This window comes from Sapajus apella, unplaced genomic scaffold (assembly GCF_009761245.1).
Source record: "Sapajus apella isolate SASKATOON/1434 unplaced genomic scaffold, GSC_monkey_1.0 scaffold130, whole genome shotgun sequence".
NCBI lineage: Eukaryota > Metazoa > Chordata > Mammalia > Primates > Cebidae > Sapajus > Sapajus apella.
Window position 1 is genome coordinate 114,366 of NW_022437070.1, and position 25,376 is coordinate 139,741.

The 25,376-nt window shown below is 52.0% G+C and overlaps 1 protein-coding gene across 6 annotated transcripts in view; it reads right to left on the reverse strand.

The window, feature by feature from the left end:
- LIG1 (DNA ligase 1) overlaps positions 1-25,376 on the reverse strand; it is a 48,433-nt gene that overhangs the window by 9,770 nt on the left and 13,287 nt on the right. For 4 of the 6 annotated variants that reach the window (XM_032262496.1, XM_032262497.1, XM_032262498.1 and 1 more), the window contains exons 6-19: positions 22,309-22,404; positions 19,781-19,888; positions 18,639-18,761; positions 18,324-18,399; positions 14,752-14,832; positions 14,438-14,494; positions 11,294-11,466; positions 8,262-8,428; positions 7,756-7,832; positions 6,776-6,867; positions 6,432-6,531; positions 4,357-4,442; positions 3,365-3,480; positions 1,748-1,843 (exon numbers count right to left, since the gene is read on the reverse strand). In XM_032262496.1, the coding sequence (XP_032118387.1) occupies positions 1,748-1,843; positions 3,365-3,480; positions 4,357-4,442; positions 6,432-6,531; positions 6,776-6,867; positions 7,756-7,832; positions 8,262-8,428; positions 11,294-11,466; positions 14,438-14,494; positions 14,752-14,832; positions 18,324-18,399; positions 18,639-18,761; positions 19,781-19,888; positions 22,309-22,404 (1,448 nt within the window). The remainder of the gene's footprint in view (positions 1-1,747; positions 1,844-3,364; positions 3,481-4,356; positions 4,443-6,431; positions 6,532-6,775; positions 6,868-7,755; positions 7,833-8,261; positions 8,429-11,293; positions 11,467-14,437; positions 14,495-14,751; positions 14,833-18,323; positions 18,400-18,638; positions 18,762-19,780; positions 19,889-22,308; positions 22,405-25,376) is intronic. The other 2 variants (XM_032262501.1, XM_032262500.1) reach the window with 1 other exon arrangement.

Here is a 25,376-nt window from a genome sequence, read left to right on the forward strand (position 1 = left end):
GACCCCTCCTGTCCTCCACTGACCCCTCCTGTCCTCCACTGACCCCTTCCTGTCCACTGACCCCTTCCTGTCCTCCACTGACCCCCTCCTGTCCTCCACTGACCCCCTCCTGTCCTCCACTGATCCCTCCTGTCCTCCACTGATCCCTTCCTGTCCTCCACTGACCCCCTCCAATCCAGCTTCCCCATAGCAGCCAGGGTGACACTGGCAAGCCCCAAATCCGATCACAGCACATCCCTGCTAAAAACCATCCCACAATTCCCCAAAGCTGTGGGGACTCTCCTTGGTGAGCCAGAGTCCTCCTCCCTCGCCTCAGCTGGCCCCCGCAGCCTCTCTTCACCCCAGTACATGCATCTGTTTCTCAAATGGGCGATGCCTCTTCCAGCACTGGGCCTATGTGCGTGGTGAAACCCCCATCTCTACTAAAAATAGAATGCTGGCCCTGTCCGTTTCCTCCACCAGGAAGCCTTCTTTTCCCTCAAGGGAACACTGCCGCACAAGTCCAGGGCCAGCATTCATGTTGTATCCTGGTGCCATGTGGCTTCCCTGACACCAAGTCTAAGCCAAGTCTGTTTCTTTTCTTTTCTTTTTGGAGACAGAGTCTAGCTCTGTCACCCAAACTGCAGTGCAGTGGCACGATCTCAGCTGACTGCAACCTCTACCTCCTGGGTTCAAGCAATTCTCATGCCTCAGCCTCCTGAGCAGCTGGGATAACAGGCATGTGCCACCACTCCCGGCTAATTTTTGCATTTTTAGTAAAGACAGGGTTTCACTATGTCGGCCAGGCTGGTCTCAAACTCCTGACTTCAAATGATCCACCCACGTCAGCCTCCCAAAGTGCTGGGATTACAGGCATGAGCCACTGCACCCAGCAGAAATATGTTATGATGAGAATATGGAAATATTTTATATGTTCACTGGGTGTTGGTTACTTGGGTGTAGGACCTTTTAAAAACTCATCAAACAGCACAATGCAAACTGAAAATCACTAACTTTTCGGGAAGTTACATCTTAAAGTCGATTGAAAAAACAGAGCTTGGCAGTGAACAGGAGCTCCCCGAACGCACGCACTAAACCATGCCTCTTGCCTGTACTGTCTCTAACAGGCAGAAAGCTCGGCGCTGTGCTCCTGCTTTCTGAAATAGCCTATTTCCCATTTCATTAGGGGCAGGCAGAGAGAAAGGGTCTTTGATGGAGGACTCCTCCAATAAGCATAAGACCTCTACTGGGTACAGAGAAGCCCCCTCCACACTCATCATGACTCCCTCTCCCCGCGTTCCTGGCTGGAGAGGCTGTGGAGTTGGACTGGCTTTCCGAGGTTTTGCTGCACTGGGGTGGCCACGGAACCCAGCACTGGACAGTGGGGTGGGAGGTGTCCAGTAAAGTGTTAACTTTCTTGGATGGGAGCGGACAGAAGCTAGAATCCCTTTTCCCTCTTTTTGTCTGGAAGAGGGACATCTGTTTGGGAAACTGTAAGGGGACAGGGACTGGCACTAAACAGCCAGCCAGCCAAGGACAGCAGTGGAGCGCGGTAGCAATGAGCTGGGCTCAGTGGGACATCAGTGCTCAGCCAAGTCAGTGCTGGGCGCCTACCTCTAGATGGGAGAAGAAAATCCTACTGGCTCACGCCACGCATGACAGAGCGCTGTTATTTGCAGCCAAATGCAATCTGATCTCCCAGTAAACCCCCAGTGTGCACCCGGAAGCACAGCCCCCAGCAGAGGGAAAGAGCGTGGCATATACCCACCCTGGGGATGCGGCTGATGATGTCCGGGTACTTCCCAGTGTTGTCTTCCTGATTTCTGCTGAAGATCTTCACCTCCCCGCTTTCCAGAGCATGGATCTGTCACAGTGGAGAAAGGGAGGGGAAATCAGCCTTCAGGCCCATGTGGCCTCGCCTTTCTCTTCTGACACCACCTTTACTGGGGGAAGGCTCTGGAAGCTCTGGAGGAAGAACTGGTGCACAGACTTCAGCGAATCATCTCAGTTCCAACAGCCCCAGTCTCTGGAAGCCCCTACCATCATTTTCTGTCATTTCCAATCCCCACACGTCTCCCCATGTAAGTATGTGCACCTGGCTACATGTGGGTGCTGATTCCTTTAAATGTTTTTATGCTGTAAATCTCATTCTGATTTTTTTTTTTTTTTTTTTTTTTGAGGCAGAGTCTTGCCCAGGCTGGACTGCAGTGGTGCACTCTCTGCTCACTGCAACCTCCACCTACCAGGTTCAAGTGATTCTCCTGCCTTAGCCTCCAGAGGAGATGGGATTACAGGCACCCAGCACCATGCCTGGCTAATTTTTCTATTTTTAATAGAGATGGGGTTTCACCATGTTGGCCAGGCTGGTCTCGAACTCCTGACCTCAGGTGATCCGCCCACCTTGGCCCCCCAAAGTGCTGGGATTACAGGTGTGAGCCGCTGTACCTGGCCTCTATTGTCTATTTATTTTTAGACAGTCTGGTCATAGCCCTTGAGCAGGGCTGCATATATGGCATCTTACATGTATGTTATTTCAAGAAACAGCTGTCAAGAAATCAGTTATTATCATAAATCATCTTGCCTCTTTTCTCAACACTATTTTGGAGATCCAACTGTGATCCTTTGTCTATTGGATCCACTTTTTTTTTTTTTGAGACAGAGTCTTACTCTATCACTGAGGCCGGAGTGCAGTGGCACGATCTCAGCTCACTGCAACCTCTGCCTCCCAGGTTCAAGCAATTCTCCTGCCTCAGCCTCCTGAATAACTGGGATTACAGGTACATACCACCACACCTGGCTACTTTTCAGTAGAGATGGGGGTTTCACATGTTGGCCAGGCTTGTCTCGAACTTCTGACCTTACGATCTGCCCGCCTTGGGGATTCACTTCCTGTAACTGCCTCGAGCCCTGCGGCATCCACCCAACTTTGCTCACCTACCTATCCCCAAGTGAGAAGCCCCCATACCTGCCAGGACAGAAGACACACACACACACATTCTTATAGACCCCAGGATCAGGGACACCTGAGGCCCTGGATCACAGGACACACATGCACGTCACAGCACGAAGGGGTCGTGGAAACCCCTCCCAGAACGGCTGTTAAAATGAACACATCTACCAGCAACATCAGCAGAGTCAGTGTTCCCTGAGCTCTCACTATCACAGGTCAGGACTCTGGATGACTGTAGCCTCGGATAAGCTGGTGAGGAAGTGAAGACCCTACCCACTGCATGGCGGTGGACACTGAGCCCAGAGAGATATGCAAGGGCAGCTGGGCAGTATATGGTGCAGGCTGCCTTGGAGCTCAGGTCTCACTGAGCCCACGTGGGCCCCTGCTCTTTGACATTTACCTGTCTGTGGAAGGGATGTGTTCCACTCTCCATACCTGTGCCCTCTGCCCGTCATATTTGTATTCACAGGTGAAAGCTGCCTCCTCAAAGCGTTTCAGAACCTCATTGACACCCCGCGTGGGATGGGCCAACATTGGTTTCAGAGGAATTCCTGGGACAGGAGGAGAGAGAGAGAGTTAGAGGAGAGGGAAGGCAATAGATTAGAGGGGGAATGCGGCAAGGAGGATGCTAATGGGCCCCAGGACCCATTCTCTTTTCTTGCTATTCAGTAATGAAGCCTCCCACGTTCAAGAAGGGGACCTAGTCTCCCACTTGGGACTACAGCCCCCAGCCTTCCTTGTGGCTGGGGAAGGCCATGTGACCGGAACTCACACAGCACATGCAATGCCTGGCTCACATCCTTGCGAGGAATCTGGTTGCCTGCCCTCCCTCCTCTGTGTCCCTCCTCCCACAATTAGAACAGGGAAGTGAGACACCTTAGATGACAGACACTGGGATGACAACCTTGGGAAGGCAGAGGGACAAGACACGAGAACCTGGGTCCCTGGGTCATCCCCGGGTCACAGCTGCATACCTGTACCTTCCCCGGCCACCTCCCTTGCTCTGGACATTTACGTGTTTGAGAGAAATTCTATCTGGCCTAGACCCACTGCCATCTGGCCTACTTTTATTATTTATTGTCTCTGTCACGCAGCTGGAGCACAGCGGCGCGATGACGGCCCACTGCAGCCTTGAACTCCTGGGCTGAAGCGATCCTCCCACCTCAGCCTCCCAAGTAGCTGGGATCATAGGCACACACCACCATGCCTGGCTCTAGTGTATGTTTATCCCAGCAGTATCACCTACACTCCTTCCACTCCAGGAGGGAAAATTCCACGGAGAAAAGCAATGGGTTTCAGCACCAGGGAAGAGCGTTCGGTTTTGGTGGGGGAGAGTTTTGAGATGGGGCCTATGATGGGCACCCTCATGCTGACTCAGCATGGGGCGGGGCCACTGTCAGCCTCATGTGCACCCATGGGGCCGGTACCTGGGCTCAGCTTGCAGTGCTCCGGCAGACGTTCCAGGCCATGCTCCAGCAGCACAGGGACAATTCGGTCCAGGTCAGGCACCTCACTAGGGTGGGGGGTGAGAACAAGATAGAGAGGCTTTTTTTTTTCTTTTTTGAGAAACAGTCTTGCTCTGTTGCCCAGGCTGGAGTGCAGTGGTGCAACCTCTGCCTCCCAAGTTCAAGCAATTCTCCATTCTCCTGCCTCAGCCTCCCAAGTAGCTGGGACTATGGGCGTGTACCACTATGCCCGGCCAATTTTTTGCATTTTTAGTAGAGATGGGGTTTCCCTGTGTTAGCCAGGATGGTCTCAGTCTCCTGAACTCCTGATCCGCCTGCCTCGGCTTCCCAAAGTGCTGGGATTACAGGCGTGAACCACTGCACCCAGCCATGGGGAAGCCTTTCTAGAGTCATGCAGTTTGGAAAGACAGCTCAGCCTGCTCCCAGAAGCCTGGGCTTCTGAATGCCTCTGCCCACCTCAGTCACCACATCTGAAACTCCTCCTGCCACCCTGCCTCTGAGCTCTCCCTAAGTGTCACTGTTACTTTGTCTCCTTTAGTCTGGGCCTGCCACTGTCCCCTATCTATCACCAGGAGACCAGTGATTCTCTACTCCGGCTACACAAGACCACTAAAGGATATCGTTTTTTTTTAAAAAAAGGGTTTTGGCCAGACACAGTGGCTCACGCCTGTAATCCCAGCCCTTTGGGAGGCAAAGGCAGGTGCATCACTTGAGCCCAGTAGTTCAAGACCAGCCTGGCCAACATGGTGAAACCCCATCTTTACCAAAAATACAAAAGCTAGCCCGGGGGTAGTGGTGTGTGCTTGTAATTCCAGCTACTCAGGAGGCTGAGGCAGGAGAATTGCTTGAACCCTGGAGGCGGAAGTTGCAGTGAGCTGAGATTGTGCCACTGCACTCCAGCCTGGGTGTCAGAGTGAGACTCCATCTCAAAAAAACAAAAAATAAAAATAAACAAAGGTTTTCAAGGCCAGGTTCTACCTATGACTATTTTGATGTAGCTGGTGTGGGGTGGGCCGAGGTCGGCAGCTGGTAGAGCCCCATGTGCAAGCAGAGTTGAGCTCGCGACCTGAGCCTGGGAGCTCGGCTCTTGCCGCTGGGAAAGGCCACGTGACTGGAACCCACACAGCACGTGCAACGTCTGGCTCACCTCTGCTGTCTGTTCAGCACCCAGCGCGGCCCTGACCCTCAGCAGGTGCTCTGAGGGCATCTGTACAACTGCCACGGGCCCTCCTACCTCTAACACCATCCCTGGGACAGTTATGATCTTGCAGTCACCAGCCCTGTGTCAGCTGATGGCCTAGGTCCCTCCACCTGGCTCGCTCTGGAGCCCTCGTGACTACTCCGCGGATGTCCTCTCCATGACTGTCAAGACCCCTCAGCATGCGTCAGTCACCTGCTTCTCTCCGGGTCCCTTAAGGCCCTTCTATATGCACAGCCCTGTCTGGAACTCTGAAACCTCACGGTGCCTGCTGCCCTCCCTTGCTGTCAGCATCTTTCCTTTTTTTTTTTGAGACAGAGTCACTCTGTTTCCCAGGCTGGAGTACAGTGGTGTGATCTCGGCTCACTGTAGCCTCCATCTCCTGGGTTCAAGCTATTCTCCTGCTTCAGCCCCCCAAGTAGCTGGGATTATAGGCGCATGCCACCAAGCCCGGCTAATTTTTCTATTTTTAGTAGAGACAGGTTTCACCATGTTGGCCAGTCTGGAACTCCTGACCTCAAGTGATCTGCCCAGCTTGGGCTCCCAAGTGCTGGGATTACAGGTGTGAGCCACTGCGCCCGGCCTCTGTCAGCATCTTTCTACCCCTCCCCCTGGGGTCGCTGACCCTTCACTGCTTGCCACCTTCTGATCTCTATCACTGTCCTTGTGCCAAGCACCAATCTTGTCTAGATCACTACCTCTGCTCTCAGTCACCCCAAGATGGGCACTAGTGATGCCTGTCCATCACTTCACTGGCTCCAGTGCTCCTCTGGCTCCACCCCATTCCTGGCACTTTGCCCACACCCCCTGGCAACTCCGCCCACGGCCCGGCTCTCACCAGAACGTCTGCTTCAGGATCATGCCTTGCTCCTCCAGCCACGTCTTTCGGGCCTCTGCTGTCTTGCCCTTCCCAGCATCCACCATGGCCGGTGGGAATTCTAAGAAAAGGCCCAGCAGAGGCTTTTGAAGGTGCCCGTACCCTTGGCTACCCCAGGGTGCACAGTGGGTGGTTTGCTGTACAGCAAGGAATGCAGATGCTGCGGTCCAGGACACTCCGCCCAGGGGAGGGGCCTGGGATGACAGGGGCCCTGGGGAAGGGGTGGGGCGTGGGCCTCTGAGGAGGAGCAGGGAAGCCCAGGTTAACTCCAGCGAGGGATTCGGAGATGGACCAGGGGAGCTCACCTTGGCCTGGGGGCGTAAGGCTCACGGCCTGGGAGAGGGCAGCCAGCACTGACTGCTCTGCCAGCCCGAGGCGTAGCCGTCCGCTCAGGGACCTGTGGGGGAGAGCAGGCCAGGGAAGGGGGCTTGTCTGCAGCTCCCTAATCTTGTCTCCTCCCTCCTCTGGTCTCCCCCTTGATGCATGTAGACCCTCTCCTCAAAAACCAGAAGAATCTTCAGAGCCTGGAAGGGACCCCAGACATCACACAGCCCCATGTGACAGATGAGGAAACTGAGGCCAGCCAGTGATGATCCTGCCCACTAGCGTGGACTGAGGAAGGGGCACAAGTAGGTGCAATGCCGGTGTCTCCACCTCTCATCTCAGCCGTCCTGAGTGGCTGGCGAGGCTTGAGGAGGTTGAGTCAGGGACAGAACTGAGCCTGGCACCCACCCCGGTAGGTGTGGTCAAGACCCCAGCACGGTCCTTGCTTTGGGCCAGTGGCAGGAGGCAAATGGCTTAGGTAGTAGCTTCCCCATGTCTTCACTTCCCCTTCTATAAACAAGATGAGGGTAACAAGACCAATCTCACAGAGTTGCGGGGAGGAACTGATGAGGTAAGGCACGTGGCACAGGGCAGGGCACCTGAGAAATGCTCCATGATGTGACCCCTCAATGGATCTGCTCTCACTGCCATGGCAAACAAACCCTGGCCTCCTGCTGCAGGGCGAGCGCCCAGGACTAGGCAGACCTCACTAATCAATCACAGCACACTTCACACACGGGCCCAGGGTCCTTCTCTGGACAGTACTGCTGAGGGACAGAAGCTAGTCTATGAAAGGAAATGGTGTCCCTTCCCAGCCTTCAGGGGCCAGGCCCCTGCTCACGCTTTTCTCATCCAAGGGTAGTCAGGGCATTCGTGATGGATTCCGGCCGCCAGCCCCTCCCTCCTTTCACCTCCAGGCCTGCAGTCCCCCTTCCGAAGCCTCACAGGCCCACACACTCACCTGGCGATGTACCGGGCTTCTGAGTGGCGGCAGGCAACAAAGAGGGCTTTGATGATGTCTATCTTCTTGGCTGTGGACTGGAGACAATAGAGGAGCCGTCAGTGCCTGGCGAAGGCAGGGACCACACCTCCGCCCCACCAGCCGCGCTGCTGCCCCACATAAAATACCTGCCCTCCTTCCCTTACCCCATCCCCATGTCCCAAAGCCCACCGCCACCCGCTCTTAGTGCAGTAAGAATGAGCAGGCTCTCCTCCTTGCCTCCCTCTCCCTTTATTCAAGAAGTATTTATTGAGTCCTGTCATGGTGCAGGAATGGGATTAGGTGTTAGACTCTGGAGAGAAGACTCCCCTCAGGCTGGGTGCAGAAGGAGGAAAGGAAGCTGTGCACCGCACAGCAGGACTGAAGCACCCAGCCCAGATAGTCTACCCAGAAGCATTCCTGACACACGCAGGGCCTTAGGTCCCCGAGATGTCTGGGGTCCAGGGTGAGCAGCCCGCCCCACTCACAGCACTGCCAGTGAGCCTGGCGATGTCTCGGAACTTGGCGAAGACCCCGGACGCAGTGAGCGGAGGAGGTGGCAGCATGAGCCTCTGGGTGCTGCGGCTGTTCTCGGCCACCAGCCCCACATCACCCTTCTCAGCTGCCTCAGCCCGGACGGACTCCAGCTGCCGACCTGCAGGGAGAGTGCGGTGGGGGGGGTGGTGGTGAGGGTGATATGACAGTTATGGCTGTGCGTCTCCCTTCTCTGGCGTCTCAGATGAATCTTCTCCAGCTGTGTGTGCTTGTGGTGAGTGCTGGCACTGCCCTGTGTCTAACGCTCACCCACTTGGTAGAAATGGCTTGGTGAACGTGCCCCTACTACTCTGGCTGTAGGAAGCCAGCAGATGTGCACACAGAGCTAGGAAAGTGGCAGATGAACAAACAGGTCCACACTCGGGGAGACATCTGGGCTGGTTTCATCAGGGCATAGATGGGATTTAAAGCCACAGATGGGACAAGATCACTAGGGAGGTGAGTGTGGACAGAGCAGAGAAGGCCAAGTGACCCTTTCCTCTGGTTGGTCATTAACATCTCTGGCAGTGACCAATGACCCTTTTAGCTTGTTGTTGGGATTCACTCAGGGTGGCTGGCAAAATAATAGGGAAATATTAGGGAGAGTCGGAAGATTATGGTCTCAAATCTTTTGGAAGGCTGAAAGGTTTTGCTGGAACACGCTGAAGGCAGCCAGTTCATTATGTTAGAATTTTAAGTCATAGGGTAAGATAGGGACAATAGAGCTTCCCCAGTGAAGTCTGTTTACCCCACATCCCTTTGTCTCTACTCTGATTTATTTGCTCATGTAAACTTTGTGCTGGATGGCCCTCTCAGGGGGAGGTCAAAGGGGAATTATGAGTTAATAGTGTTTACTCTGGGCCCCGGAACCAAGACCTTTTACTAACCATGTTAATTATCCACAAGCACATTGACTTAGAACCTCTGTTATTAAATCTACACTGAATAAACGTGAGGAGCGGCAGCGAGTGGTGGTCGGTTCGCTGCAGTCACCCGCTGAGAGCAGCTGACAACCATCCCTAGCCCACTCAGATTCACTGTGAGTGCACTCATTCATCCGTCACTGAGTCAGGGTCTGCAGGACAGACCTCCACAGGTGGTGACTGACGTCTCATCTTGTTTTGGAGCCACCGGCCTACACACGTGGAATGTGCTCTGGCCCAACTTACTCTCCAGAGCTGGGTCCCATGGGTGCTGAGGTGTAAGAGCTTGGGAGGTGGAGCCTCAAGTCACGGTGACAACTGTGACAAGCAGCCCTCAACCTATCAGAACCAACATGCTCTTGTCACCACAGATATTGTGTGTCACCTCTTTTCTGTTCTGAAATGAAATGCAGAGATAACATAACCTGCCTACATGTATGGAGACAACGCCATAACCCTAACACAGAAAAGGAAAGGGAAAGCAATCTGAAATGAGCAAGCATGAGTTTCAGTCTACAGCTGCTCGGCTGTGGCACAGAGGACTCCAGAGAACACACAAACCAGCCGGGCGTCGCACCTGAAGTAGAACTGCCACAAATGGGAGAGCCGACGGTGTGAGTGTTCACTGACGTGACGTATTAACTCACACGTCAAGGGGTACAGGATTCTCCCAAGTGGCCAACAACTCACAACAAACCCGGCACTTGGGCAGCCACAGGGCAGCATGGAGAGGAGCATGAACGTGAACACACCAAGAAGGGAGGGAGGAGAGAGCAAAAGAGGCCCCAGCCACCATGGATCGTTGGGCAGGAAGGCCAGCATCAGCAACTTCTTTTGTGAAAAACAAACAGATCCTTCTGTTCTGACCCAATATAGCTGGGCTTTTCTGTTACCTGCAGCTCAGAGTATTCTCAACAGACCCCGCGTGTGCTGGGTTTCGTGTGACATCAGTGCTCCAAAAACACATCGTGAGTGAATGAGTGGAGAATCCTGAGTCTCATCTCCTCTGGCTCCCATAACTCTTTCCTGATCCCGAGTCAACCTTTCTCAGTCCCTCTGTCTTCTCATGAAAGCCTGAAACCCCCGCCTTCCCTAAACGTTAGTGATCCTCATGACCCTAAGCCAGCTCCCATACTCTCAGTACCTCCTCTCCCCAGGCAGATGAGAACTCACCAGTGTGTGGTCACCCCTCATTTGCTGACCACTCCCAAACCCTGGGCTCTGAGCCAGCCTGGTGAGCTTCAGACCCATGTTTCCAAACTTCCTGGATGTCCCCGGGGGGCCCTCAGATACAGGCTGCTCACACCTACTCCACACTGGGTGATTAACACCCCTGGAGATGCCTGCTCCTCACCAGGGTCCCGAGCTGCTGATGGCTTCATCGTTCATCCAGTCACTCATGGAGATCCTAGAGGCATTCCTCCTGCCTCCTCACCCTGACCCCACTGTCTGCCAATCTCTCCTGTGCTTCCTCTCTCCCCACTCCTGCCCTCTCCTCTGTTCTCTACAGCCTGTGTCCAGCTCCTCTTCCCCCTGGGCACTGCCTTTGCCTGCTCACCATCCTTCCATGGCTCCCCAGCATCCTCATAATAAGCATGGAGCACTCTAGGCCCTTGGCAGGCAGGCCATCCACATCACCAGCCTTTCCACCCAGCACTGGCGGCTGGGCCCCTGCAAGCCGCTGCCCTCCACACCATGTTCTTCCCTCCCACTCCTTCCAACCGCTCCAGTCAAAGTCCTTTCAGACCTCTGCTACCTCTCTAAGCCCCAACCCTCAATCTCAGCCCCGAAATCCTGCTCTCTGCCTCCAGCATCTTTCCCCAGTCCTCCCCTTCCCTGTGCCCCATGGCCCCCATCCCAACACAAGCCGGGTCCTCCCTCACCTGAACCGCTGCCGTCATGTTCTCTCCCACACCCCTGCAAACCTGTCCCCATCAGGCCTGCTCCCTCCAGCCTCCTCCTCACTCCATCTTCAGAGCCTCTCTCCGCTGTCTCTCTGGGCCACCTGGCCTCTCCACTTTCTCTGGCTGAGCTCCCAACCCTCTGGTCCCCAGCCCCCTTACCTGTGGCCTGCGCCACTGCCTTGAGGAGTACGCCATCACCCACGCCAAGCTCCAGGCCCTGCTGGGGCGGCCCAAGCTGGTTGAGGCTGAGGTAGAGGACAGGGAGGAGGTCTGGGGGCGACAGGGCGACCACGGAGCGCAGCAAGTTGCTCAGTGTCTCCACCATCCGCAGCCTGAAAGAGGGGACAGGGGTGTGACCACCTGGTTCTTCAAGGTCAAAGTGTGGTATAGGGATGGGGTAGGCTTACGGGGGCAGACACTAGAAAGAAGAGGAAAGGGCTCAGCAACAGTCCCGGGCTCTGAGGCCTGGAGCCATGAGGACAATCACAGATTGCTGGTAGTGAGACCGCCTTTGCAAAATCATAACTGAGGAACTGATAACAGTGAAAGAAACCACACCTAACCGACTCCATCTTGCTTCTAACCTTTACGCTGTCCTTGTTCAGTCCTGGCGTGGGCAGAACTAACTTTGGGAAGAAATTCCGTTCATGTTTTAACTCTGAAACAAATTGGTAATAGCCCTTTCCGGAAAAGACCCCTTTTTGCCTCAGGACCTGCCTTGGCAGGACTAACAAATTAGCTACGAGATTAGAAATGTAGGTTTAGGGGTCATGCAGCCTCTGGCTCCAAGAGTCGGAACCCCCCCAGATTGCTTCTGGGGATAACATCACTACTGTAAAACCTAAGATCAGTGTTTGAGATATTCTGCAGACCCTACACTCAGTCTGACGCCACCCAAACGGGTAATCTGGCCCAACAAGCTCTGCCATCCATCCAGGAACAGAAGACAGCAAGAAAAACTCACTCTGACCCCCTGTGAGTCCATCTCCAACCTGACCAATCAGCACTCCCCACTTCCCAAGCCCCCACCTGCCAAATTTTCTTTAAAAACTCTGATCCCTGAGTGTTCAGGGGGACCAATTTGAATAATAATCAAACTCCGGTCTCCTGCACAGCCAGCTCTGCGTGAATTACTCTTTCTCTATCGCAATTCTCCTGTCTTGATAAGGCTCTGTCTAGGCAGTGGGCAAGGTGAACCCATTGGGTGGTTACAGTGGGAGGGTAACTTGGCGTGATGGTGACAATGATGAAGATAGTGATGATCATCTTAAGGGAAATGACAGCTAATTAGAAAATGACAGAGCATTTTCTAAATTCAGGAGCTGGCTTTAAGCACTTTGCACCTTTTTTTTCCTTTGAGACAGAGTCTCACTCTGTTGCCCAAGCTGGAGTGCAGTGGCATGATCTCGGCTCAGTGCAACCTCCACCTCATGGGTTTAGGCGTTTCTCCTCCTGAGTAGCTGGGACTACAGGCACACGCCACGATGCCCCCCTAATTTTCTTGTGATTTTAGTAGCGATAAGGTTTCACCATGTTGGTCAGGCTGGTCTCAAACACCTGACCTGAAATGATCTGCCTGCCTTGGGCTCCCAAAGTGCTGGGATTATAGGCGTGAGCCAACGCACCTAGCCACTTTGCACTTTTAAACTCATGGAATGTTCATAGCTCCCCTGAGGTAGGTACTGTTATTATTTCCATTTTACAGATGAAGAAACGGAGGCACAGAGAGTCCCTGGCTTGCCCAAGGTCACAGAGCTAGTAAGTATCAAGCTGAGATGTAAACCAAGCCCGTGTGCCCAAGGACTGTGTTCCCGGCCACTGAGCTGCACTGCCTCTGAAAATAAAACCGTGTTTCTGTCTAAAACACCAAAGCTGGAAAGAATGGGTTTGTTACTGGCAATCTGAGGGGGCTTCATTAAAAAGAGAAGCTGTAAGTTTTTCTTACAGAAGTCTCATTACCAAGATTTTTAAGGTGCAGAGGAGAAATATAAAAACCAACATGATGGAAATACCACAGTAATAGTCGTTGTAGGCAAGAGCGACCATTGGATGCTGCAGGGGGTGGAATGGCCTCCCCCGAAATTCACGTCAACTCAGAGCCTCACAACATGACCTGACTTAAAATACAGTCTTTTCAGATGTAACTGTGGATTAAGATGAGATCATAGTGAATTAAGTTAGGCAGGGAATCCAAAAAGCATCCTTACAAAGTAAAGAAGAGGGCTAGGCGCTGTGGCTCATGCCAGTAATCCCAGCACTTTGGGACACCGAGGTGGACGGATCACTTGAGGTCAGGAGTTCAAGAACAGCCTTGCCAACATGGTGAAATCCTGTCTCTACTGAAAATACAAAATTAGGCAGGCATAGTGGCATACCTGTAATCCCAGTTACTTGAGAGGCTGAGGCAGGAGAATTGCTTGAACCCAAGAGGTGGAGGATACAGTGAGCTGAGATCACGCCATTACACTCCAGCCTGTGCAACAAGAGCAAAACTCTGGCTGGGTGTGGTGGCTCACACCTGTAATCCCAGTACTTTGGGAAGCCAAGGCAGGTGGATCACAAGGTCAGGTGATAGAGACCATCCTGGCCAATGTGGTGAAACCCTGTCTCTACTAAAATACAAAACATTAGCCGGGTGTGGTGGCATGTGCCTGTAGTCCCAGCTACTCAGGAGGCTGAAGCAGGGGAACTGCTTGAACCCAGGAGGCAGAGATTGCAGTGAGTCTAGATCACACCACTGCACTCCAGCCTGGTGACAGAGCAAGACTCTGTCTCAAAAAACAAAAAAAGAAGGGGGCTGGGCAGGGACCATCGATGCTAACATGCTGCTAAGAAGGACCAGGGTGGGGCAGGGCCATGCACTGGCCATCACTGGGGTGTGGGGCTCTGCAGGGAACCTCCGTGCGTGAGAAGAGGGTCCTCGCTGTAACTGAGACCTGACCTTTCTTCGTGAATATAGAGACACGTAAGCAAGACCGAAGTCACTTTCGGTGACTCAGCGTGGACTAGAAGTAATCTTGGACTTCGCAGCAGTGCCAGCCGCCCCGAGGTGGAGCCTGTCTCCCTACCCCGCACATCTGCGCTCGCCCGTATGTCTTGCTCTGACCATGAGAATGAAGACAAGTCAAGAGGACCTGCAGCCACATTTGTGACCATGTCTGACCTCCATGATCATGCGCCCGCGTGGGGTCAGAGGCTACGATGGATGAAAGGATGTGGCAGAACAAGTCAGCATGGACTGCCATGCAGAGGACAGGCCCCAAAGCATGCCCGCCCCCGCCCAGGCAGGCCTGATTAGTTTACCGAGCAGAAACCTCCTCAATCTTCTCAAATGTCCGGGCCACCGCCAGGTAAGGGACCCTAGGGAAGGAAAAGAGACGCAAGAGCTACAGTGGTGCCGGCTATACCACGCTGTCCTTCTGTGCCCGCTTCTTTACACCTCCCTGCGACAGCCCTGCCAATGCCCACATGCAGGAGCTCACGACCCGGGGCTGTCTCTCTGTCCCTTTCAATGCTGCTGATTGTCAACCAAAACACAGGAGGGAGAGACTTGACCACTTCCTCCAACCAAGCCTCTGCTTAAGGATGGGGACAGTCTAAACAGGGAGAAGCCTCACTTCTGGCCCGGTTTCCAGCAGGCGTCTTCTATGGGATGGTAGTTGTTCTTAGCAGGATTGTAACCGGATGGGTCCAGGGGTCTGTGAAGGCAAAAGGGAGATGAAATTGCACAGAGCCCTGGGTCAAAGCAAAATCACTCCTCCAACCGTGATGGGCCAGGCTCTGTTCAAGTCACATGGTGCAGACTGAATGGAAACAAGGTTTGCTAGCCTGGAGCTCACATTCCAGCAAGAGAGTCAGAGGAAAGAGGGCAAAAAGCCCCTGCAAGAACACATAATTAATTTTAGGTGTTAAAATGAGATGAGCAGTGCCGCTTCACAGGGTGGTAAGGGAAGGCTGGAGACGTCCGGGTAGAATGAGGGGAGGTGCTGGCCGAGTGGGCAGCAGGGGAAGAGCACTCCCGGCAGTGCAAAGGCCCTGAGGTACAGACACGCTTGACAAACAGAAAAGGGATCGCATGGTTGGGGTGGGACAGATGGACACAGTCCCAGGTGTCACAAAATGCCAGGTGCTATGCTAACGCCACATCAATTAACAATCAGATCTGCGAGGAAGGGATCTTTCTTTTTGTTTGTTTGGACAAAGTCTCACTCAGTTGCCCAGGATGGAGTGTAGTGGCGTGATCTCAGCTCACTGCAACCTCCGCCTCCCAGGTTCAAGCGATTCTCCTGCCTCAGCCTCCTGAGTAGCTGGGATTACAGGCATCCACCACCATGCCCAACTAATTTTTTATATTTTCAGTAAAGGCAAGGTTTCACCATGTTGACCAGGCTGGTTGTGAACTCCTAATATCAAATGATCCACCCACCTTGGCCTCCCAAAATGCTAGGGTTACAGGCATGAGCCACCACGCCTGGCTGGAAGGGATCTTTCTAACTTCCTTTTCCAGATAAGGAGAAACTGGGGCACAGAGTGGTTGAGTAACTCACCCATGGCCACACACCTAGTGAGCAGCACAGGTCTAGAGACTGCTCCCAATCTCTACATCTTTTTTTTGGAGACAAGGTCTCACTGTCACCCAGGCTAGAGTGCAGTGATGTGGTGCTCACTGCAGCCTCAAACTCCTGGGTTCAAACCATTCTCCCACCTCAGCTTCCTGAATAGCCAGGATTACAGGTGCATGCAGCCATGCCTGGCTGATCTTTGTAGAGACAGGGTTTTGCTGTGTTGCCAACGCTGGTCTCGAGCTCCTGGGCTTAAGCAATCCTCCCACCTTGACTTCCCAAAGTGCTGGGATTACAGGCATGAGCCACTGTGCCCAGCCTCAAGGTTTATATCTTAAGTGGCTCACACTGACCCTGTGAGTCACCCCAGGCCAAACTCTGCATTCAGACTCATCTGGGTTCCAATCTGCTCTGCCCTAGCCAGCTGTGCTTGCTGAGGAAGCAGCTTCCTCTCTCTGAACCACAGCATCTCCATCTGCCTGGGGAGCTAAAGGCTCCCTACTACATGACAGGTTTGTCCTGAAGATTAAATAAAAAATGACAGTGAGGGTTCCCACTCCTGGGTGCATTTCTATGGGGAACATTTTCAGAAGAATGAGGACTCCCCAGCCCCAGGTCTACGTCTGTACCAAAATGTGGATAAGTGCCGGCGAGAGAAAGAGATTCCCTCAGGATATTTTTCCGCTCTTCAGCCGATTTTGATGCTCATGCAGGGCATGGATGGCCAAGACAGACGGCGCCACTACAGGGCTGTGTGCGGCCTTTGCTACAAGCTTGGGTTCATACCAAATTAAGAATTAAGAATTCACAGCCCTGGCCCTGTGGGGAGAAGCTTATGTCTGGTTAGGGAGGCTCTTTACCACGTGACAAGACATAAAAGAAAGTCTGACTCAGATGCCGGGAACACACACCTCCTCTCACACACGAAGGGAGAGCCACCAGGCTTCCCCACGCAGGTACAATATGAGCTGGAGCCTGAGGGAAGCCTGCTGGGCAGAGTGTTCCAGGCTGGGGGCAAGCATGTTCAGAAGCAGGGAGGAGGCCGGACACGGTGGCTCACGATTGTAATCTCAGTACTTTGGGAGACTGAAGTGGGTGGATCACCTGAGGTCAGGAGTTTGAGACCAGTCTGGCCAACATGGTGAAACTCCGTCACTACTAAAAATACAAAAATTAGCCCAGTGTGGTGGTGGGCGCCTGTCATTCCAGCTAGTCAGGAGGCCAAGGCAGAAAAATCACTTGAACCCGGGAAGTGGAGGTTGCAGTGAGCTGAGATCGCACCACTGCACTCCGGCCTGGACAACAGAGACTTTGTCTCAAAAACAAACAAACAAAAAAAGCAGTAGGGAGGAAAGACAGGACATGGTGTGCAGAGGGAGCACGCGGAGGCCACAGATGGCAGGAGGCTGCAGTGTAAGGTGGATGGGGCTGGCTCATGAGGGCTCTGGGGAGCTCAGCATGTTATCCTCCATGCTGGGGAATTGAAGATGGGTTTTGAACATGGGAGAGACGGGGTGTGACCTCATCACTTTATAGGATATTTATCTATCCACCCATGCATCCAATCATCCATTCAACCCATCTTCAGAGTGGCCTCCTGTGTGCGTATCAGGTGTCGTGGGAATCAGCCCAGACATCTCTTCAAATAATTAACAAAATTACACTGAAGCAATTAATTACTTAACAACCTATTCAGGGTCCCACAGGCCCAGCACACTGTGCACACCACAAGGGCCAGGGTGGGATGAGCAGCTCTCTATGGTTCATCCCCATGGGCCGCCAGAGGCTGGCATAGAAAAGGGTGTTCAGTGAATTTTAAGGCAGAGTAGATGCACCTGCTGGCTTCCAGCATGTACACTAAATCTGGTGAGTTCAGGCCAGGCGTAGTGGCTCATGCCTGTAATCCCAGCACTTTGGGAGGCCAAGACAGGCAGATAACCTGAGGCCATGAGTTCGAGACCGGCCTGCCCAACATGGTGAAACTATGTCTCTACTAAAAATATAAAAATTAGCTGGGTGTGGTGGCAGGCACCTGTAATCCCAGCTATTTGGGAGGCTAACGTAGGAGAATTGCTTGAACCGGGAGGTGGAGGTTGTGATGAGCCGAGATGGCACCAGCGCACTGCAGCCTGGGCAACAGAGCAAGACTCCATCTCAAAAAAATAAAAACAAAAAATCTGGCGAGTTCAGAGCCAGAGGAACAGAGAGGTGGGCGATAAGGCCAGAGAGGGAGGTAGGGGCCAGTGGCCAAATGGGCTCACATTTTCTCCTGAGGGCTCTAGGGAACCCTAGAGGGTCAGAGTCAACTCTGTGTTGGAAAGATCCCCCAAGCTCTATGGGGATCAGGCTTAAGATGAAATGCTGGAGGCAGGGTCAGGGGGTGGCTGGGACCTCGGTGAGCAAACTCCACCCCTGGACCGTTTCTACAGGGCCTGGGAGCTAAGAATGGTTTGCAACAGGGGCCAAATGTGCCCCGCAAAGCCTAAAATATTTACTCTCTGGCTCTTTATAGAAAAGGTTCGCCAAGCCCTGCACGAGGAGGAAGTCTGAGCTGGGTATGGGGCTGGGGAAATGCAGAGAGGGAAACACACTGGGAAGACCCTTTCCAGACCCAGACACTGACTCACCCCTCAGCTCCCTCCTTTCCCGGAGCCCCCGGCTCCTCTTCTTTCACTTCTTTTTTGATTGCTGGCTTCCGGGGAGCTAGGAAGGAAGATAGAAAACAGTGGGTCTCTTCTCCTTCCGACAGCACCCACCTCCCATCCACTCTGCACCCAGCACCACCCCAGAGCTCGGGGAGATGGGTGACAGGCTGGTAGAGATGAGGCCAACTTTTTAACCAGTAGGAAAGGGAAAAAGATTCTGCAGCATCTCAGGCCTCTGGAGAGAGTCTCATCAGCCTCCTGCAACCCCCGGAGGTGGGGTGGGCCAGGGAAACTCACTGAAGAAGCTGCTGAGCATCTTGGGAGCTCTGCAGGGAGGCTTGGCCTGCTCCTCCTCCTCCTGCAGCTCCTGTTTTGTGGCCACCTCAGACTCTGAAATGCTTTCCATCGGGGTCTCTGCCGCTGCAGTGAGAGAGCTCAGACAGTGATGCAAACTCTTTTGACTCTGAGACCTTTTTTTTTTTTTTTTTTTTTTAAATAAACTTCCAGGTCATTTTGACCTCGCAGATGGAAGATATAACTGCAGCATTAGCTCTGAGCTGAGATCTCAGGCCTACTGTTTACTCCTCTGTGCTAACTAGTGGAATTCTTGCATTTGGCATCAAACGGGAGACTTAGGAATAGTGGTAAAAGGAAATCTCAACATCATGAGAAGATATTCCCACTCCTCCCCACAGCTGTGGAAAATCAGACACAATTCTGCATCCCTAAAATTCTCCCCGCAAGTGTTGTTTCCAACACAGGGGCCTCATGGACACTGGGGCCACCCTGCAAGGGTAACTTCAGCCTCTAAAATCTTATAACTCAGCTTGGCCATCTAACTTAATAACATTTAATTTACACCTGTGATTTCTGAAAGCTATGAATACTTTTTATCTTTTTCTTTTTGTGTGTGTGTGGTGGGGGCGGTTCTTGCTCTGTCACCCAGGCTGGAGTACGGTGGTGGGATCATAGCTCACTGCAACCTCCACCTTCTGGCCTCAAGCGATCCTCCTACCTCAGCCTCCCAAGTGGCTGGGACTACAGGTGTGTGCCACCACGCCCAGCTCATTTTTGTATTATTATTTATTTTTTTGGTAGAGATGAGGTTTCGCCATGTTGCCCAGGCTGGTCTTGAACTCCTGGGCTCAAGGAGTCCACTCACCTCAGCTTCCCAAAGTGCTGGGATTACAGGCATGAGCCACCACATCCGGCCTATGAAGACCTTTTAAAGAATGATGTGCTCTTTCCTCCCTTCCCACATGCATGTGGGAAAATAATATTTTTAAAAACTGCAGTAATAGAACCTACTATTCTTCTAGATTTTGCATTTAAGCAATAAGTTTGAGAATCTATGTCCTGTTTAAATTAACTATCCTCTAAAGACGTCTGAGCCCACAATCAGGAGGTGGGGCGGGAGGAGGAGAGGACCAGAAACTCACCAGAGGTCTTCAGGGGTTTGGGAGGTACGGTGGGCTGGTCCCCATCTTCTCTTTCCTTCTCTGTTGCCACTTCAGCCTCTGTGAGGTTTTCTTTCGGGGTCTCTGCTTCTGACGACAGACAGAACGGTCAGATGGCAAAAAAAAAAAATCACTTTGACCCCCACAAGGGCGTTTTGACTCGAGACAGTCTGCCCTCATCTGTTCTATCTTGTACCACTGCAATGTACCAAAGCAAGTGGTGGGCCATGTCAGACCCTGCTCCTTGTCAACCCCAAGCAAGGCAGGGGCCGTGAGGGAGCCCAGCTCCCGTTCGCCTATGCAGCTGAGACAGAGACGGTGTGTCTTTCCTTACCAACGATTCCTTTAGTGTTATTCACTGCAAAATAGAATCGAAAGGGTTAAAAATGCCAGTGATAGCCTGTCATAGAAAAAGTAAGCAATTTTAAAGCTAAAAAAATCTTACCTCTAGGGTCACAGTAAAAACTGCAAAAACCAATTTGGGAAAAGTCTGGCTTAGCAGAAAGAGGCCACCCCACCACTCCTCACTAGACACTGACAATGGCTAAAAGTGTACAGTTTACAGTAAAATTTGGCACTAAAAATTGGCAGTAAGAAATATTTTTTTTTTGAGGCAGTGTCTTCCTCTGTCACCCAGGCTGGAATACAGTGGCACAATCTCGGCTCACTGCAACCTCCGCCTCCCAGGTTCAAGTCATTCTTGTGCCTCAGCGTCCCAAGTAGCTGGCATTACAGGCACGTGCCACTGTACTCGGCTAATTTTTGTATTGTTGGTAGGGATGGGGTTTCACCATGTTAGCCAGGCTGGTCTTGAACTCCTGACCTCAAGTGATCTCCCACCTCGGCCTCCCAAAGTGCTGGGATTATAGGCATGAGCCACCGAGCCTGGCCAAGAAATAAATTTAAATTTATTTTAAATAAATTTAACCAAATTTAAATCTGCCCTGGGAAAATAGACCTTTTATTTGTTCACAGAAACAAAAAACCTGATGACATTAAAGGCTGCAATTGGTATAATCTCATACAGGCCCCAGATGATCAATGGATCAGATCTTTATGGCTGTTTCTGGTGGGTTTGCCAACATGCAGGGAACTCAATGGGCGCTGCAAGATGGTTTAGATTTCTGAAAGGAAACCCAGCGACACCTGTTGGCCACTTTATGAACTACTAGTTCGAGGTATTTAGGTTTTCAGTATTAGATCACATTCCTTGCAATGACATTGCATCTCTGCAAGCTGGATTTTCACAGGCTGCTGTTACAGAAATCAAGTACTGTACAAAAATCAACATAGAACAGGAAATGAAGGTGGCAGTTTTCAATTGGATTCCACCGTTTAGTATGTTGTAGAGTATCTAATGGAATTCCCACAAGTAAGTAATTATGGTTATTTAAGAAAATACAGGTTGGGCATGGTGGCTCGGGCCTGTAATCCCAGGACTTTGTGAGGCCAAGGTAGGCGGATCATGTGAGATCAGGAGTTCAAAACCAGCTTGGTCAACATAGTGAATCCCCTGTCTCTACTAAAAATACAAAAATTAGCTCGGCGCAGTGGAGTGTGCTTGTAATCCCAGCTACTCAGGAAGCTGAGGTGGGAGAATCACTTGAACCTGGGAGGTAGAGGTGAGTCCAGACTGTGCCACTGCACTCTAGCCTGGGTGACACAAGTGAGACCTTGTCTCAAAAAAAAAAAAAAAAAAAAAACCCACAAAAGAACAAAACACAAATATTATCTTTTTTTCAAGCTATGTATAGTATCTAATAGTTGTTTGGACATCACTACTTAATCAATAGAGCTGACAAGGTATCGGTCCAGGAGTGCCATAAAAAAATTACTAAGACATCAAGGGTGCTGTGAACTAAGAAGGCCTGGGAACCTCAGCTTTTACGGTAAAATTTTCAAAGAAAAGGCAATCATTTAGAGGAAGATAGTTTCCATTAATATAAAAACGGAAGATAAAAATGGGAAACTGTGACTGAATTATTACTGAATTAAGATATCCAAACAAATATATTGCAAAATGCTTTCAGAGGCCGGGTACGGTGGTTCACACCTGTAATTCCGGCACTTTGGGGGCTGAGGCGGGCAGATCACCTGAGGTCAGGAGTTTGAGACCAGCGTGGCTAACATGGTAAAATCCCATCTCTACTAAAAATACAAAAATGAGAAAGGTGTGGTGGCGCATGCCTGTAATCCCAGCTACCCAGGAGGCTGAGGCAGAAGAATCACTGGAACCCAGGGGGCAGAGGCTGCAGTAGGCCCAGATTGCACCATTACACTGCAGCCTAGGTGACAGAGCAAGACTCCATCTCCAAAAAAAAAAAAAAAAAAATGCTTTCAGAACAAAAGTTCCCATATTCCTAGGGTGTAATTTTGACTTACATGGGTGGGTTCCTGGACACAGGCCTCAAATCAGCAGGGTCCAAACATCCTGTGCTCTCAGGCCCCTGCCCGTGCGGATTCCCCACCACACACACACACACACACAGTTCTCTCCTCCTGGGCCTCACCTTCCTCCTTCTTCTTCCTCTTGGCTTCTCTGTCCTTGTCTGCACTCTCCTCTTCCAGGACTTCCTCAATGGTCCGTTTTGGGAGCTGCTTCCGAGCTGGGTAGGCAAAGGGCTTGGTGTGGCTGACCTTGCTGGCTTGTGTGGTCCCATCCTGGAGAACTCAGACCCACTGATGTAGCCCCTGGAAGGCTCTGAGCCCTCTCCCCTTCTCTGCCTGCACGCAGCCACTGTCCCTGTGCAGGCCTCACCCTTCCATCCCTGCTGCTTTCTGGCTGTGTGACCATGAGCAGGTTACTTAATTTCTCTGTGCTTTGCTCTCTCACGTCTGCAGTATGGAAATAATCCCAACGAGTAAACAATGGTGTAATGTACTCGTCACAGTACAGTCCAGCAGGTCCACTGAGGTCCCCACTGCATCCCTCAGATCTTACTGCCTCTATGTGTTCCAGACAGCTTCCCTGGAACCTCAGAATTCCAGAAGTGGCAGGGAATGAAGTAGGCCCAGGAGAGGTCCTCACCCCTTGATCAGCAGGAGTTGGTGTATAAACAACTCAGCTCCCTCACATCTCAGGGGTCACTCTGGAACATTTATGCTGTTCCCCGGAGAATCCCACAAAATTAAGTTCCAGCTGCCCAATGTGGACCTAACAGCTGTTAGTAGACCTAACAGCACATCTTGTGCTGACTGCTCCCCTGCCCTGAATCACCCTCTGTTCCTTGCAACTCCTGAAGAAATGACTTGCACTTGAATCCCTGTTCCAGAACTTCAGAGCCTGCTTCTAAAAGACTCTAAACTGAGACACTAACACATGATGAGCTCATACCAAGGCACTTATAAGCATCTTCACTGTCATATCTCATGTTGGCCATCGTGCCATCTGGTCCCTGGTCTCCTGGCGCCCAGCGGCTCCTTCACATGGCCAGCACTGTCTCTCCCTGCTCAAACCCTTCCATGACTCCACATTCTCCACGTTATCTAGGATAAAGTCTTTTGACGTCTATCCCGATCCTACCTCATCTCTCTCCATCTGACCTGCTAACTCTTCCCACACCACATACTCACCTTCTTTTACATCACTGCGAAACGGGGGTGTTTCCAGACACACCCAGCTGTGTCACACCTCCAGGCTGTGTTCAGGACACAGCTCAACGTCACTCCCTCTGAACATGATCCCGACACACCCCCAGGGACAACCTCAATGTCCGCCCTGAGGTCCCAGCATGTCCTCAGCCACACCACGACTTCCTCATGGCAAGTTTTCATTCAGGAATGAACCTGTCTCCCCAGCTCACAGCCCTTACACGGTTCCCAGGAGCCGCAGCACAAAGCCCAGGCTCCTTAGCTGGGCGTGCAAGACCCTTTGGGATCCAGACCCAGTCTCCTTTCTAGCTCACCTCTTGCTGCGTGCTACCCTTAAACTCTCCCCACTCCCCAAATCACATCCAATTCTCCAGAAACAAGGAAGTGGATGAGAGCCCCCAAACACGCTGTGCCATTCCCATCTCGAGGCCGCTGTACGTGCTTTTCTTGTCTGAAACGCGTGCATTGGTCCTTTCTCAACATGGCCAGCCCCAACCCATCTTCTAAGGTTTGGCTCAGCCATCACCTCCCCTGGGCTGGGTGACTTCTGAGCTCCCAGAGTGCCCTGTGTCACCCAGCATTGTCCGATGGAAAGATGTGGCAAGCCACATATATAATCTTAAACTTTCTTACAGCCAAGTTAATAAAAAAGGGCAAAAGGCTGGGTGTGGTAGCTCACACCTGTAATCCCAGCACTTTGGGAGGCCGAGGCGGGCGGATCATGAGGTCAGGAGTTCAAGACCAGCCTGGCCAACATGGTGAAACCCCATCTCTACTGAAAATACAAAAGTTAGCCAGGCGGGGTGGTGGGTGCCTATAATCCCAGCTACTCGGGAGGCTGAGGCAGGAGAATTGCTTGAACCCAGGAAGCAGAGGTTGCAGTGAGCCAAGGTCACGCCATTGCACTCCAGCCTGGGTGACTCCACCTCAAAAAGAAAAAAAAAGGGGGGGGGCAGTGGCTGGGAAACCAGGATAAACTTGGTTTTAATAATCTATCTTACACAATACATGTAAAATAGCATGGTTCCAACATTCTGTTTTCACACTAAGCCTTCAAAATCCAATGAACTCACTGCACATCTCAAACTGGACAAAATTTTCATCACAAAAGCTTGATCTGTCTATGTTTTATAAAATGTACAGGTGAAAAGGGAGTCACATACCAAAGCTATTCCAAAAACATGTGGAAAAAGTGGAGGAAAAGTGGAAAGCCTTCACTAACTGAATTGCCTATCAGCTTTCAAATGTAAGTTCAAGGGAAAGGCTCTAACGTTGAAGATTCAGCTCCTCCGTCACACTCACCATGCTAAGGGCTCACGCTGCCCTGCATTATGTGTGGGTCTCTCACCCTGCTCTTCCCCGACAGCAAACATTCCTGGTCCCCCTTAGGACAAAGGCGCTGTTCCCTAGGCTGGCTTTCCAGGACCGTCTCACCTTGCTGCTCATTGTCCCAAGTCCTGCCCTCTACTCGCAGCACCCCACGCCCTGAGCGGCCCCCAGGTCTTCTCAGTTCTTATGTTCCCCTTGCCTAGCACTCTCCCCTCCCCCTTTCCTGGTTGCCTCTTCTTTGTCCTAAAGGGCTCAGCTTGGTTAGCCTCCCTTCTGGAAGTCTCCCTTGAGCCATGGCCCCACGCTTCTGTTCCGACACGCGCTGTGTGGCCTCCATCTCAGCCTCTAACTATGATCGCAATGACCAACACTGATTCAGCACTGACTGAGGGCTGGGTCCAGTTCTTGGCAGCTCACACGTGTTACCTTCTAACTGGATATTTCTGTGCGGTAGGTGGTGTCTTTACTATCATCTCTACAGAAAAAGCAGCCTAAGCTCAAAGGTGGTCAGTCATTTGTCCCAGGTCATACAGCCAGTGGGTGGTGGAGCCCTGCTCTTAACCACAACACTTAAGAGCAGAGCTGTAATAAGGGTAACAATCTTGTATGGAAATCCAAGCGGGGAGAAAGGCAGGCGACTGAAGGGGCAGGGCCCATG